Below are 16,162 nucleotides of genomic sequence, written 5' to 3' on the forward strand. Positions count from 1 at the left end.
CCAGCTGTTTCAAAGTTTTATTTAATTTACTTCTTAGTTGAAATAATTGTTCTTATTTTCCAAAATACGCATTATTTAACATTTGTCCATCTTCTTTTCATTTTAAGATTTAATTTTTCAAAATATGGTCTGTGCGTTTGTGATGACTTCAGTTGCACCACTCCGCCAACTGACGTGGTCACGTGGTAACAGTGAGCAAGTGGTGCAAATGTTGCTTGCAGAGCCTTTGGTTATGAAGTGATTCAGTGTTTGATCTGAGACTTTAAACTTGACACGCTGAACCATGAGAGGAAAAATCCTCCACACAATAGCCGAGGTAAACATAACACGGGCGTGAATTGTGCGTAACATCACAGGTTCACTAATGCAGGTCTTATCACCGCTTATCACGTAGTATTATCACATCACATCACCTCCGTTAGAGGGGAAGAAGTAGATTTATAGCAATGGCTAGATGGTGAATATTGGCTGTGGATCTTGAAGTCACAGTTGAGATGGCGCTGAAATGACGATGCTTCAAGAATCAGTTCGAGCTAGTGATTCGAGGCAGTAGTAGTGTATTCGGAAAACTGTTCGAGTGATCACAGTTTAGCCAAAAGTTGAGCAATCTTACGTCGAGGAATTATAGCTAAAGTTTTTTTGTTCCATATTAACCACAAGATGATACAATGGATTCAAATTATAGTTTCTTACCTGCAACATTCGCTCTCATCCGGGCAACAGGACGAGTAGCGGCATGAACTCCCAGTGACTCGCAACAAAGAGGTAGTTCTTGTCGGGGTTTGTAGATAAGCGCGATTAGATAACACTAGTATTATTGTTATCTAGGCTGGTTGGCTCTCAGTCATCCTCTGCCTACGAGACTGTCCGGCCCGTGTCTGTAAGTTTATTCTTGTTTTCTGAATTATTCGTGTATCAAATAGGAAAAAAGAAAGGTAAGTGGAAGAATTTGTAAATATATAGACGGCAAAGTTAGTAACGGTAAAGATGAAGTATAAAAATTAGTTGTATTGAAAAAAGTAAACTGTTAAGGTTCTTCACTCAAGTTGGTGGATTTGTATGCAATTAGAAAGGACGAGTAGAGTGTTGAGTTACGCTGTGTTTACTTGACGATCCTTCTTGTGATGGATTATCATGCAGTCGAATGCTCTACCACTGTCTTGTGGTGGAAGCGAGTTTTATGACGAAACAAAAATTATCATATTCCTGTGAAGTGAACGTATGAAATCACACATCACTATCTTTTCTAGTACGTGTGTGTGTGTGTGTGTGTGTGTGTGTGTGTGTGTGTGTGTGTGTGTAGTCACTGTAGTGTGTATAGTATTATAGTGTTTTGTGGACCTTCCCATGCTATTGTGACTATTTATTTTTTGACAAACTATTTCTTGCACCTATACAGAGCTACACATTACTCAGTCTGCCTAAATATTCCCATTTTATCTCATGTGTTTCTTATTTATAATTTCTGGCCTGTTTTTGCATTATTTTATGAGAGAGAGAGAGAGAGAGAGAGAGAGAGAGAGAGAGAGCGTGTGATGTGTTTTTATGAGATGGTGCCTGTGTATCTTGGCTGCAGGCGTTGTGTTGAGCTGTTGACTCCTTACTATCAGCATCAACACCACCGCCACTAGGACCAGCATCAACGTTTCCCAGGATGTCGAACCGCGCTCCTCCAGGAGTACCCTTGAGGTGGAATGACGTCCCGCTGCCTCCTACTCGCATCTCCTCCATCGAGTAAGTTCTTCAAGCTCTTCACATCGTTGTTCTTTATTTTTTCCCTCGTGTGTTTCTTAGTGGTCATTAATTAATCACGTCGTCATTTTGTTCAATTTCCTTATTTTCTTAGTTTTAATCTCCCGTCTCGCTATTTTCATTATTTATTTGTTTTAAGATTCACATTTGAAATAAACATGGGCCATTACACTTTTATATCGGACAATAGACAATTCGTTTTCCTGTCTGCATTTTTTGTTCTGAAAGTCACAGTGCATACGAACATTTGGCCTTCCTCTTACTTCCCAATTTGTAGCACAAAAACCTCGCTTCCCTAACGTGAAAGTCATATTTACAATCTCTCTGTTCTTTCCTCTGCGTTTTATAATGACAAATAAGAGAAAAAAAAATTAAACCTCGCTTTTCCATCATGTATATCCTCTCATACTTGCTCTCTTACCTTAGTTTTTCTTGTGTCCTAGAATACCAAACAAGAGCCTTTCAATCTCATTCGTGTATCCTTTTGTCTTCACCTTCGATCTCCTTGTGTGCCTAACAAGAACCTCACTTTTCTCTCATGCATGATCTCTCATAATTGCTCTCTCACCTTTGTTTTTCTTGCGTCCTTGAATGCCAAACAATGACGTCTTATATCCTTTTGTCTTCACCCCCATTTTATTTGTTTGCCCAGTAAAAACCTCACTTTTCTATCATGCATACCCTCTCATACTTGCTCCCTCATCTTTGTTTTCCTTGCGTGCTTATAATGCCAAACAAACGCCTTTCAATTCTCTTTATCTTGCTCACAATCTCATTCTTGTATCCTTTCGTCTTCACCTTCGTTCTCGTTGCGTGTCCAAGAACCTCGGTTTTCCATCTCGTATACCTTTTCATACTTGCTCCCTCACCTTTGCTATTATTGTGTCCTAGAAAGCCCAACAAGAACCTGAAGCCGCTCCCCAAGACGCCGGAGCCAGACCGTAGGAAGCTGTCTAGTCTGGTGAAGCGACGGCGAAACAAGACAGTGCCCAATATTTCCCTCCCAACCCACGTGACTCATGTCGTCCACGTGTTCTTTAATGAAAAGACCAAGTGCCTCGAGGTGAGTTTTGAACCTAGATTCTTTAATATTTGTATCTCTTTAGAATTTTTTTTTCCTTTTTTTTTTTTTGTTCTTGAAACTATTTTCTTGTTTTAGTCTCCCGTTACGTTATTTTTTTTTTTTTATTCTTAAGCCGGTTCATAAGTGTTTCAGTTTTATTGGCAGTATTTTTCAATATTAATCTTGCAATCTCAAACGTTTTAGACTCTCATTAATGGTAAGTTTCATGCAAGCTTCAAGTCAATCACACAATTTGACCATACTCATGAGTTTGCCCGTATACATTCAACCGCTGCAATGCTACAAATCAATAAATATTTTGAGATTGTGTAGCCTTTGCCATGAGGTGAAATGGGTCTGTGCCGTATTGGTGGTCCATAACAGTATTTTCGGCAGATTAGGTGCATTCTTGAAGTGATTCTTTGTAGCACTGTGTTTGTGTGTCTGTATCTTATGCTTCAAGACACTCCAGTAATGAATAATCCTTTTGAATGTTTTAAGGACTGACATTGTAGTTATTATTTTTTTTCGTCTTTTTCCTTAGCCAGTTTCTTATTACATAAATATAAAAATAAATACCATTCTGTGTGGCATATAGGTCAATACAATTTAACTTTTAACACAGGGTCTGCCGGAAGCTATGAAGGCGATCCTGGCCACGTCGAACATCACGGTGGAGGAGCAGCAGAAGAACCCCAGCGCCGTGTACCAGGCCATCAAGTACTTCCAGTCACAGGAAACGGTGGTCAAGGACAAGTACATGACACACGGCAGTGATACAGGTGTGTGTGTGTGTGTGTGTGTGTGTGTGTGTTGGGATACATAATAGTATATGAAACAATTTTTAGTAGTAAATAAGTAATGTTAAAGGATAGTTTGCTTCATGGCTAAGAAAGATGCATTTTATATTCATTCAAGCAAGAGTAAAAGTTTCTGCGTATCAATGAGAAGAATAATTGATAACTGATAAAGTGATAAGATTAGAGGGTGAAAAGTAAAACACTTCTGACTAAAAAAAAAAAAAAAGATTTGTTCTGTCTCCATGCTGCAAGTTTTAAAGGTTCAGATATTATACAGATCATTTCTTGAGGAATCTTGCACAGTTGGTAAAAGCAATTGCAGCTGTTACTCGGAAGCTTGTAATAATACGCTTACAAATGAATGATACTTAATTCACAAACAAATATTTCACGCATTTTTTAACACAGTAAATTATCTTGTATGTGCATCTGCTTCAATAGGGTGACTGACTGAATAAGACAAATATGAAAATGAACGACTGACTGACTGACCGAATGAATGAATGAATGAAAGAATGAATGACTAACCAATCAGGCAAGTGACTACGTAATTAATCAACCAACCACATACTTTAATGACTAACGAACGAATTCAATCCTCCCTTGAAGTGAAGACTCAGACAAATAAGAGATGTGTTCTAAGTGATAAGATAATTGCAACAACACAACATTACAAGGAGAGACAAATATAATTAACTCTCCAGCCGCTCTTGGTAATAAATTCAGTGCTGCCAACCTCTCAATGGAAAAGAATGAGCAAAAGTAGGAGCATTTTTGTTGTTCTTTTGTTTTTACTGCTGGTCTTGCAAAACTCGAGCCTCCATCAGTGTGACGCCTAGTATTTCGTAACGCCGCCCCTTATCTCCGCTGCTCTAGTGCTTATCAGCGTTTATTTAGACTTACACAGTGAGGGAATCCGTGCTCGGGAGGGCTGGTTGACTCACTGACACAATGAAGCACCAAACAGCTGGCAGTGACGTCAAGGCTTCCTCTCGTGTTATGTTGTCTACACACACACACACACACACACACGCACTGAAGATGCAGGTTATCAAAATTTCATGCTTTGGTAGTGACGAAAGAAATTTACAAAGTCAGTTTTTAATGTGAAATTCATTAGCTTTAGATTATTTTGTATTATATCAGTGAGAATAACATGAGAGAGAGAGAGAGAGAGAGAGAGAGAGAGAGAGAGAGAGAGAGAGAGAGAGAGAGCATGTTATCAGATAATATAAAAAAGAGTAATCTTCACATAACACCATTCTATTTTTACCAACGTATACGTATAGTTAGTCACCATAATCCACTTCACTCACCTTCCCTCTTATCACCCTCTCACATCCCCATCACCACCATTATCACCACCATTACCACGCCTCTAACCATCACCACCATTATCACCACCATTACCACGCCTCTAACCATCACCATTACTACCATCACTACCATCACCACCATCACCACCATTATCATCACCATTACCACGCCTCTAACCATCACCATCACCACCATTGCCACCATCACCACCATCACCACCATTATCATCACCATTATCACGCTTGTAACCATCACCATCACCATCACTACCATTACCACCATTATCATCACCATTATCACGCCTGTAACCATCACCATCACCACCATCACTCACTACCATTACCACCATTATCAACACCATTACCGCTCCTCTAACTATCACCATCATCACCATTACCATCGTTATCACCACTATCGTTCCTCTAATCCACGACCATCACTGCTATCATCATTACCTTCATTATTATCACCACCACGTGAAATCTACACGTCTAATTGAAAGAGAACTAACGATATCACTTAACCTAATCCAAATTTAACCTAATCTAACCTAACCTAACCTAACCTAACCTGCCCTAACGTAACCTAACCTAACCTAACCCAACCTAACTCAACCTTTCAGACAGAGATTACGATGAATTGCCTCCTCCCCGACCCGTGACGAGATTCCAGGGCAATGATTATGATGAACTGCCTCCGCCTCGTCCGGTTGAGAATCTGCCCACTATTAGGGAATCGAGAGAGTCACGCGAGCTGAGGCAGGTAAAGTACTTCGATTCCCTTTAACTCCTTCACTTCTAATTGGCACACCTTTCGTCGGTGATGACTCTTATTCGTCTTGTTCTTCTTATTTTTCGCTTTATTTTTCTTATTCTAGAGACGCTTTCTGATTTTTTTTTTTTTTTGTATAAGTACTTCGATTCTCTTTATCCTTCACTTCTAATTGGCACACCTTTTCCTCGGTAATGACTCCTATTCTTCTTCTTATTATTATTCAGATTTTTCTTATCCTAGAGCCATTTTCTGATTTTTTTTCTATTCATGCAACAGGAACACTGACCAAAAGTAATGATAGAAGTATGAATAAAAGGACTATTAAGAGTGGCGTTCATTTTAGAGGGTGCTTTCAAGACGTTTATTCAATTCTTTTGGCTTTCTCTGCCCTGTTCGGGGACTGGCATTTAAGTGGGCTTTTTTGTTTCATCGATTTTGTTGCTCTTGACCAATTCTTCCCTCTTACATGAAAAATGGCTTACCTTTTCTCGGTAACTAATGATCCTGAGACATTCCTTCTTGTTTACAGCCTCCTTCTTCGATTACCTTTTTTTTTTTATCTCTGGCAATAAAAAGTATGAATAAAGGTGTATTAAGAGTATCTGTCCCCGAAAATAGATACAAAGGATGTTATGCTGACAAGATATTGCAAAACACAATAAACTGTTCTTTTTATTCTACTTTTTTCTGAGTTTTTTTTAGTTAATTTTTCGTGTTGTGACTTGTTGCTTATGGCATTGAAGGAACGAAGACACAGGTGGTTCTCTTCTCCCTCTTGTTTCTTCTGCTTTCCTGCTGTTCGTCTCGTCGTCTCTTCTCTTCTGTTTGAGTTAATATGAGATGGCTGTTCCTTCTTTTTCCATCTTATCTTTCTCTTATCCTTTTTCCTCTTCCTTGGTGAATTTTCTTTCACTTTTTTCTCTTCAAATTACGTCTTTTAATTTTTTTTCTCTTTCTCCTTGTTCTTTCCTGCAAACTATCTCGTCAGTCTCATTTTCGTCCTCCTTTCCTTAGAACCACATCTTTTGTACCTCTTTTCCTTTCAAACCTCTTCACTCTATCTCCTCCTCCTCTTCCTTATTAAATTTCATTAGTATCGTGATTTTGTACTCTTTTTTTTTCCATTCATTCCACTTTGACCGCCAAAATCCGCCATACATATTGATACTTACCATAATTTCCACGAGCGTCTGGGTCATGTATTGGTTCTCTCCCTGCACGTACCAGAGCCCCGCCTTGACGGAGACAGGTGCCCCGCCCATCGCTTCCCGCCCAGAGAGAACCAAGTCAGTCTACACTAAGCCCGTGGATGAGGTGGACGGCGGCCTCCTGCCCACCCGAAGGTAAAGAGCTCCCTCACTGAAGCTCAGAGGGATTGGAGTAATGAAATAGTAACTGACTAACTGACTGACCGATTGATATATTGTGTAGCTAACCAATTGACTTATGAAACTGATTGACTGACTGTCTCACTGCTGATTGGTCAACTGAATATATAGCTAACCAACCATGTAACTAACTAGACTGGTTCAACTACTCACTCACCCATCTATCTATCTATCTAATTATCCTTCTAGCTTCTATTTATTTATCTATCTATTTACTTATCTACGTATCATCTATATCTATCTTTCATTTATATCTATTTATCAATCTGTCTATTTATTTATCGAACGATTCATCTGTCTCTTCCAACTAACTAAATAGCTAGCTGACAGACTGACTGACTGACTAACTGACTAACTGACTGACTGACTGACTGACTGATTGATTGATTGATTGATTGATTGATTGATTGATTGATTGACTGAATGACCGACTAATGAACTGAATAACTATACTAAGTAACTAACTGGCTATTTAATAGAATATCTACCATTTTACTAAATTAACAAACTAACTAATCCACTTATATCATAGTTAGATTGACGAATGAATAAAACATAAAGGAAAACGTTGTAATAGCGTTTTCATTTGTCACTTTCAGTAAATCATTCAAAACACATACAAAGTTATATATGCTCATTGCTGAGGCACCGGGACACAGCCAATCAGTCAGTTAGTCAGTCAGTCAGTCAGACAGTCAGTCAGTCAACCAGTTTGCAAGTCGGTCAGTAAGTCAATCAGCCAATAAGTCACTCAGTCAGATAGTCACCCAGTCAGTTAAGTAGTCAATGAATCATTCAGTAAGTCAGTCATTCATTCAACCAGTCAGTCAGCCACTCACAAACTCATTCACCCACTCATCCACCCACCTTCCAACCAATCACTTACTCACCCCCTCATTCAATCAGCCAACCACTCGCCAATCAATCCCGCACCTTCCCCAGACCTCGCAGCGGCAGTGATGGGCAGATCGCGCCGCTGAGGGAGAAGAAGCCAGACAAGGCGGCGAACCAGCGGGAAGACATACTAAGAAAGCTACGGGCGGTAGTCAGCGTGGGTAATCCGACTAAGAAGTACAAACGCGAAACCAAAATTGGACAAGGGTGAGTGAGTGAGTGAGTGAGTGAGGGAAGTGTGTAAGGGAAGGATGGGGAGGGAGAGAGGGAAGGAGGGACTGTGTGTCTTTATCATATTTTTGTTAATGTTAATAGACACCGCATAGTGTAGAGGTTAGTACACTTGGCTCGCAACAGAGAAGGTCCGGGTTCGAGCCCGGGCGCGGCGAGGCAAATGGGCAAGCCTCTTAATGTGTATCTCCTGTTCACCAAGCAGCAAGTAGGTACGGGATGTAATTCGAGGGGTAGTGGCTTCGCTTTCCCAGTGTGTGAGGGGAGAAGACTCCGACTAGGCGCGTCCTTGGGTGGCGGATGAAGGAATACCCTGTAGAAATGCAGGGCAGTCTCGAATAACCAATAAGAGACCGTGGACCAAATCCGTGGAAAGGGGGTGGTGACCCTACCACGTATCCAACCAAGAACAACAGTGGATGTGCCACAAAGAGTGTGGCACTCCATTGTCGCCAGCGTCACCTGACATGGCACTGCGGTTGGTTGCTTAATGCTAAAGAAGTTTATTTGTCTATTTTTCAATTTGAAATCGTTCTTAGTGTAATTTTTTTGTAACTTTTTTATTTCTTTTTCTTCCTACTAATTTCCTTTTCCTTGACCTTCATTCTTCTCTTTTCTCATTTTCTTTCTCTCTTTTTTCTTTCTTTGTAGATCTGTTTATCCATTCATCTATCCATTTATCGGCCCATCTGCCCATATGGCTGCCTATTCATGCAATCCCAGTACAGAACTCGTGACAAATTCTCCACCAACGTTTTTATCACATTCACTCGAGACGCATCTAATTTCCTGGTAGCATGATCCAACCACCACCTTTCACAGGGCGTCTGGGGAGGTGTACACGGCGCAGAACTTGAAGACAGGGGAGGTGGTGGCAATAAAGATGATGACGCTAAGCAAACAGCCGCGTCCTGAACTTATCTTGAACGAAATCCTGGTGATGGAGAACAGCAAGCATGCCAACATTGTCAACTACCTCGACTCTTACTTGGTGAAAGAGCAGCTCTGGGTGGGTACTGACAGTTGGTTTGTTTGTTATTTTTGTTCGTTTTTTTTTTTGTCTACGCATCTATCTCTCTATTTATTTATCCATCTATCTATCTATCTTTCATTTAATCCGTTTTTTTTTTTTTTTTTTTTAGTGTCTGTCTCCATGTTTATCTTTCTTTTCTTTCTTTTTTCCTTTCTGTTTTCTTTTTCCCTTTTTTTCTTCTTTTCTTTCTTTCTTTATTTCATTCATTCTTTTCTTTCTTTCTTTCTTTCTTCTTTTTACCTTCTTTATTTTTCTTTCGTTGAGTGTCTTCATGTTCATCTTTGTACCTTCCTTTTTTTCTTTTTATCTCTTTCTTTCTTTTTCTCTTTGTCTATTTGTCAGTTTATCTGTCTGTTTGTCTGTACGGTATACATGTATATCTATTCACTTCCTTGTCTCTTTTCCCTGTCCATATATTTTTACCTGTCAATTTCTGTATGTATTTGTCTATCTGCCCAACGTAGTATAGTTTGAAATACACCAAATCAACCCACAAGACTGTATGAAACCTTTTTAATATGCCTTGATTACAGGTGTCCTTGGGCAGGTATACACTCGTTAACACCTGTGGCTAAACTTACCCTTTTCTTTATCCTGCAGGTGGTGATGGAGTACCTGGAAGGGGGGTCGCTAACAGACGTGGTGGTGGAAACTGTTATGGAGGAGAAACATATTGCCACTCTATGCAGGTAAGGCTCCTACCCTGAAACATTTCTGCACTGCACCTGGACTACATTGGAAAGGCTTTATAAAGTTGCACTGGTTTTATAAGTGATTTTTTTGTTATCGTTTTAGTGACAGGTTAACGAGATTTATGTACTGTTTAAAGATGACGCACTCTCGAGAACTTAGCTAATGTTCTTTGTGGCTCTTAAAGATTGTAATGATATTTTGCTCCCTGCTACGGTTATTTTCATTATATAAATCCTGTCAATCTGTCAATGGAACTATAAAAACACCCTTTGATAATGTTTCCGTCTATCTATCTATCTATCTGTTTGTCTGTCTATCTGTCTATCTATGCCTATCTATCTATCTACTTGTCTGTCTATCTATCTATCTATCTATGTGTGCATTAAGTTCTTTCTTCCCGCTTTCTATATACTTATCTATCTATCTATCTATCTATCTATCTATCTATCTATCATTGTGTTGAATAGTGCCTCTTCTTTTTTATCCATCTCCCTACCTATCTATCCATCCATCCATCTATCTATCTATCTGTCTTTGTGAGTGTAATGTGCAGCGTCTCCTCACAATCTCACAGGGAGGTGCTCCAGGCCCTTGAGTTCCTGCACCGAGGCAACATTATTCACCGGGACATCAAGTCAGACAACGTACTGCTTGGGATGAACGGGGATATTAAGATCAGTAAGTCTCTCTCTCTCTCTCTCTCTCTCTCTCTCTCTCTCTCTCTCTCTCTCTCTCTCTCTCTCTCTCTGTCCTTTTTTAAAATTTCATCTCTTTAATTACTTTCTTTTGTATTCCTTTGTATTTCTCCTCCCAAGAAAAAAATAACGAAAAGAAATGCTAGGAAAAAGAATCAATGAAATAAATAACAGTACCTAGTAATTCTATTAAGGAAAATAGTAGCAGTGGTTAGATTAGGTTGGGTTAGGTTAGGTTAGGTCAGAAATAGTAAGAAAAGCATCCGATACTTTTTGTTACTCTTTTTCCTGTTACTTTTTTTCTTGTCACTTTTTTTCATGGATACCTTTTTTTCTGTTATTTTCTGCCCTACAATCACCACCACCACCACCACTACCACCACCCTGCAGCGGACTTCGGTTTCTGCGCCCAGTTGTCTCCAGAGCGCAGCAAACGGTCTACCATGGTGGGGACGCCTTATTGGATGGCGCCCGAGGTGGTGACGAGGCAGATGTACGGAGCTAAAGTGGATGTGTGGTCTCTTGGCATCATGGCTCTGGAAATGCTGGATGGTACGAATATTAGCCTTGTGTTTTGTAGTTAGTGACGTAGTTTTTTTTCGTGTTTCTAAGTTGGTTGTGTTGCCAAAGTGATTTGTTGTGTTCTTGTTGTGGTTTTGATGAACTAGTTATTGTGTTGTGAAGTTGGTTGTGTTGTTGGAGTAGTTGTTGTATTCTTGTTGTATTTTGGTGAGGTAGTTAATGTGTTGTTAAGTTGGTTGTGTTGCTAAGTAGTTTGTTGTGTTCCTGTTGTGGTTTTGATGAGCTAGTTATTGTGTTGTGAAGTTGGTTGTGTTGTTGAAGTAGTTGCTGTGTTCTTGATGTGTTTTTGGTGAGCTAGTTATTGTGTTGTTAAGTTGGTTGTGTTGCCAAAGTAGCTGTTGTGTTCTTGTTGTGGTTTTGATGAGCTAGTTATTGTGTTGTGAAGTTGGTTGTGTTGCCAAAGTAGCTGTTGTGTTCTTGTTGTGGTTTTGATGAGGTAGTTATTGTGTTGTGAAGTTGGTTGTGTTGTTGAAGTAGTTGTGGTGTTCTTGATGTGTTTTTGGTGAGGTAGTTAATGTGTTGTTAAGTTGGTATAGTGCTATTGAAGTATAGTTATGTCTCCGTGTTGTTGTGTATTTACATCTACGTAGCTACTAAGTTGTTTCTTCAGTTCTAATGGTCTTATGTTCGTTTCCTGTCAATTTGAGCATTTTCATCAGTTGCTATGTTCTTATGGTCTGTTATTAATGTCTAACTCAACCTTGTCTTCAGTTCTAATGTTCTTTTACTTTGTTTTATTTAGCGTCGTGAACCTTTTCAATTCTTATGTTCCTCTTGTTCTGTCTCCTCCTCACTTCTTGTATTCATATGTTTTGTTTCTTTTATCGACGTAAGACTTTTCAATTCTTAGGCTTTTGTTCTGATTCCTCTTAAGTTTCTTCAATTTCTCTTCAATTCTAAAGTGTCTTATGTTTGTTCTGTTTTCATCATTTCTTATGTTTCTCTTGTTCTGGTTCCTCTTCGGTTTTTATATCACGTTCTGTTTCCTCTGTACAGGAGAGCCGCCTTACATGAACGAGGACCCGGTTCGCGCCATCTACCACATCTCCACGAACGGCAAGCCAGAGATCAAGAAGAGGGACTTACTTTCCCCAGACTTCGAAAACTTCCTGGATCAGTGTCTTCAAGTGGACGAGAGCAAGCGACCCTCTGCCTCCCAGCTCCTCAAGGTGCGTGGTGGTGGTGGTGGTGGTGGTGGTAGTTACAGTTTTAGTAGGAGTTGGAGTTGTTGTAGTTTTGCACTTATAAAAGAGTAGTGGAAAGATAGTTATTAACATCTCCTCTTCCTCCTCCTCTTTATCATTCTTTATCCTCTTTATCTTCCTCCTCTCCATCACTTTTCTGCCTCCTCCTCCTCTTCCTTTTCTCGTTCTTTCATCTCCATCTCCTTCTCTCTTTCTTCCTCCTCATGTTCATTATTCCTTCTCTTCTCCATTCTCCTTCACCTCCACTTCTTTCTACTCCATTCCTTAATTTTCTTCCTCCTAATCCAACTCCTCTCTTTCTTCTTTGTTTTCTTCCATCCTGTCTCCTCTCTTTTACACCACACACACCAACATAAGCGCCAACACCTGCTCCTCTCTCCTTTGCAGCACCCATTCCTGATGTGCGCAGCGCCTCTTGTTTCCCTGCGCGTCCTCATCGAAGCTGCGCGCGGAAGTATCGCCAAGAAAAATACATGGAACCGTGAAGCGAAAAATTTGTTGTATACGAATGTGTTAAAATTTTGAGCCTCTAGCGGAATGTGTGGAGCTAGGGAGGGATGAGAGGGAGATGGGGATAAAGGGTTAGTAGGTGGTACAGGCATGTGTGTGTGTGTGTGTGTGTGTGTGTGTGTGTGTGTGTGTGTGTGTGTGTGTGTGTGGGTGTGTGTGTGTTCTTATCTTCGTTCATAAGCATGTTGTAATCTTAATCTCATTTTTCTTTCTTTTAACACTTTGAGAAAGCTGAAAATAAGTTAATGGCGTTAGTATGTTGTCTTTTTTTCATGTGTGTGTGTGTGTGTGTGTGTGTGTGTGTGTGTGTGTGTGTGTGTGTGTGTGTGTGTGTGTGTGACCTTTCCTGTGATATGATGAGTACGGAGAGGCGCTGTTTTCCGTAGCAGTCTGTATCAAAACCGCTCTGCTCTTTCACCATCACTACTATTTTCAAAGGCCACAAACGATTAGCCGGTTTCTCAAGACTGTTTCTCCTATAGATAATGTAGAAATCTTGTTAATCTGTCAGTAGAATCTTAAAAGAAGTATCTTTGAAAGTCATTGCAGCTTGTACTAGAGTGTTTTGAAAGTAATGGAGATGAGCAGAGAAGTGTTTGAGAATACAGATGTTGTGGTTCAGGATAACTTGTCCCTTCCACCCCCCGACACATCTTCAGTCTTCGCAGTTTCCAGGAAATTAATTGTTTGCGTGGTTATACAAAAAATATATTAATTTCCATTTTTATTTATTTATTTTCCGTGATAGGTGATTAAGTCCTATACCTGATAAGGATCAAGTTAAAGCTCGTTTTTTATTTTATTTTGTCACATGAAAGTTTTGATTTTAATGGTGTTCCAGTATCCACAGTATTGTAGAAGGAATATATGCAATAACCTAACCTATATATTTATAACTTACCCAGAAGTTAACTTAACCGGACCTGACTTCACTTGACTAACTTAATCAGACCTGACTTAACCTATAGCATAACTTAACTTAACATGGCATCCAAACCTAACTCAACATGAAAAACATCTCTCGTGTGTCATGCAGATAATCTGGATATGCGATGCCCTGAGGAGGTGTACTGTAAGTGGTTATGACCATTCCCCTGCTTAGGAGGTGACAAAGGGCCTGGTTAAATGAAAAGGAAGGAAGAAAGGAAGGAAGGATGGAAGAAGTCATGTGTTAATAAGAATGAGTGTATATTTATGTATATAACTCAAACTTGTAATTCGTGATGATGTTCGCGCAATTGACAAAAAGAAACCAGTATGTTGACGCACTGTAAAGATTTAATAGTCAGTTTGATAAAATAATGAAATGATAAATATACGTATAGATGCATACACGAGGCGAGTGATGTGTGTGTGTGTGTGTGTGTGTGTGTGTGTGTGTGTGTGTGTGTGTGTGTGTGTGTGTGTGTGTGTGTGTGTGCGCGCGCGCGTGCGTATGCGTGACTTGTCTGTGGCGATAATACCCAAAATCACGTTGAGACAGGTGCAGACATACAGGTATACATTCATACAGGTACAGTTAGACAGGGACAGTTAAATATTTAGGCACAGTTAGAGGTGCAGTCATATAGGTAACAGTCAGACAGGTTACAGTCATACAAGTACAGGCACAGATACAGACAAACATCATTTATAATCAATACAGGTAAAAATGGACGAACAATAAATTACATGAAGCAAACTTTTCCCCTCGCACTCAAAATTTGGAGGAAATGATAATGTCTATAAATTTCTGAATAAATCCTCTACTTTCTATGAGGTTATTGGTATGTTTGATTATAAGAGTCTTTAGCGCGCTGGCGCCTCGCCGCAACGCCCGTCCCCGTCTCTGTGATGACTCCAGAGACGCAGCGACGGTGACGTGTGGGTGTGAATGGCAATGGTTGAGTATTGGTGTATTTTTTTCGTGATTGATCGGCGACACAGGCTTATAGTGCTGCCGTGTTATGTCGCTAAGCTTCCTCGTATTTGAGATTATGGAATGTGAAAGCAGAAGAGATAAATAAATATTCTACATTCTGATCACGCGTGGCTCATTGATTCCCTGTCCACCTGCACCCCGCCCCGCCCCGGCCGTGTAGTGAGCGCGTGTGTGGCGATAGTGAGGTTAAAGTGTGCATTGTCCTTCACTAACCGTGTGTGCGCGCGTCGCTGAGTGAAGGCTGCGTTGCGTGACAGGTGTGTGAGGTGCAGCATGTGACCTGCTGAGCGAAAGGGAAGTGTGACTCGAGTGTGGCGCAAGAGTGAGCTGCGGTCAAGATGGTGGTGATGATGGCACGGGGCGGTGCGGCAGCCATTGACCCTCTCTCCGCCGTGCCGCAGTGGGGTCTGACGCGGGTGCCTGGTGCGCCCTCCCGCTACGGGCTTCGCGTGGGGAGTTCCGCCCCTTTCCGTCCCGGCCCCGCCCAGGATCCTTTGTCCGCCAATCACATTGATTCCCGCTCATTGTGCTCCAATCAAGATGTTTGCCGTCATCAATTCTGGCGACGATTGGTGGACAATGCGCAGATGACACCTGAGTGGCCGCGGCGCCGCGCGCATGGCAGGCGGCGGCGACGCGGCGGGAAAAGTCGCTCATGCTTCAAAGAATGAGTGCAAAATGGCTTGAAAAGAAAGAGCGCTATACCTTATTCTTTTGTTCGACGTAAATGACGAGGGATCCGTCGAACTCACCAAAAGTGCAAGTTCCTGCCGGAGTGCGGCGCGAGGAGGACACCGACGGCTGCTGCTGCTGCTGCGGGAGGAGGAGGAGGAGGGCCAGTCGCTGCTCCCAGCCAGGTGGCATCAGGTGAGGATGCGGCGTTCATTGTTCCCCGCCGGTCCGGTGCGACCCGCCAGAGGGTGGCGCGGACCTGGCATACACACCGCACCTTGCTGCGGCCTGTCCCCCGCCGTCAGAAGGTGTGGTAGCCCCGCCTTGAGTGTTGCATAACGGCAGGTGATACAGGCTGGTGGCGCGGCGCCCCCCGCCTCCCTCCTTGGCCGGAATTAATTAATCTGCGCCGATATCTGTCTAATCAAAGGCCGGCGGCAGTGAGCATGATTGGTCTCAGGGTGTGGGTGGTGTCCTCCCTGTAATTAATGCCTGGGGATGTTGTTTTGTTTGAGTATCCTGCCCCGCCCCGCCCCAGCCCGCCTCAGCCCACTGTCCCCATTCCTCAGCGTCAGGGCAGACAGGCAGCGTTCAGTTTGTGACTTGAGAACAGAACATTATGATGAGTCAGG

At 41.4% G+C, this 16,162-nt stretch overlaps 2 protein-coding genes across 4 annotated transcripts in view; both read left to right on the forward strand.

Annotated features, from left to right (window-relative positions):
• The first annotated feature begins 813 nt into the window (after positions 1-813).
• LOC123507901 (serine/threonine-protein kinase PAK 2-like) lies at positions 814-14,960 on the forward strand. 3 transcript variants are annotated; one of them, XM_045261205.1, is made up of 13 exons: positions 814-880; positions 1,577-1,734; positions 2,644-2,815; positions 3,441-3,597; positions 5,555-5,694; positions 6,934-7,049; positions 8,037-8,195; positions 9,042-9,228; positions 9,853-9,941; positions 10,520-10,623; positions 11,031-11,192; positions 12,219-12,391; positions 12,815-14,960. In XM_045261205.1, the coding sequence occupies exons 2-13, from the start codon at positions 1,655-1,657 to the stop codon at positions 12,950-12,952; spliced, it is 1,677 nt and encodes a 558-aa protein (XP_045117140.1). In that variant the 5' UTR covers positions 814-880; positions 1,577-1,654; the 3' UTR covers positions 12,953-14,960. The 3 variants fall into 3 exon arrangements, with proteins under 3 accessions (XP_045117140.1, XP_045117141.1, XP_045117142.1); XM_045261206.1 differs by having other exon boundaries at positions 834-880; positions 1,611-1,734; XM_045261207.1 differs by lacking the exon at positions 814-880 and having other exon boundaries at positions 1,581-1,734; positions 9,042-9,232; positions 9,857-9,941.
• A 142-nt stretch (positions 14,961-15,102) lies between these two features.
• Positions 15,103-16,162, forward strand: part of LOC123507903 (LIM/homeobox protein Awh-like) — a 20,704-nt gene continuing 19,644 nt past the window's right edge. Inside the window, exon 1 of the mRNA XM_045261210.1 lies at positions 15,103-15,725. The gene's annotated coding sequence lies outside the window, so the exon portion shown is untranslated. The remainder of the gene's footprint in view (positions 15,726-16,162) is intronic.

This window comes from Portunus trituberculatus, chromosome 23 (genome assembly GCF_017591435.1).
Source record: "Portunus trituberculatus isolate SZX2019 chromosome 23, ASM1759143v1, whole genome shotgun sequence".
Lineage (NCBI taxonomy): Eukaryota > Metazoa > Arthropoda > Malacostraca > Decapoda > Portunidae > Portunus > Portunus trituberculatus.

Coding starts and splice junctions, on each gene's coding strand:
- LOC123507901 (XM_045261205.1), top strand. CDS start 1,655: ATGTCGAACCGCGCTCCTCCAGGAGTACCCTTGAGGTGGAATGACGTC. Junction 10,624..11,030: donor GAACGGGGATATTAAGATCA/GTAAGTCTCTCT, acceptor ACCACCCTGCAG/CGGACTTCGGTTTCTGCGCC. Junction 12,392..12,814: donor CTGCCTCCCAGCTCCTCAAG/GTGCGTGGTGGT, acceptor TCTCCTTTGCAG/CACCCATTCCTGATGTGCGC.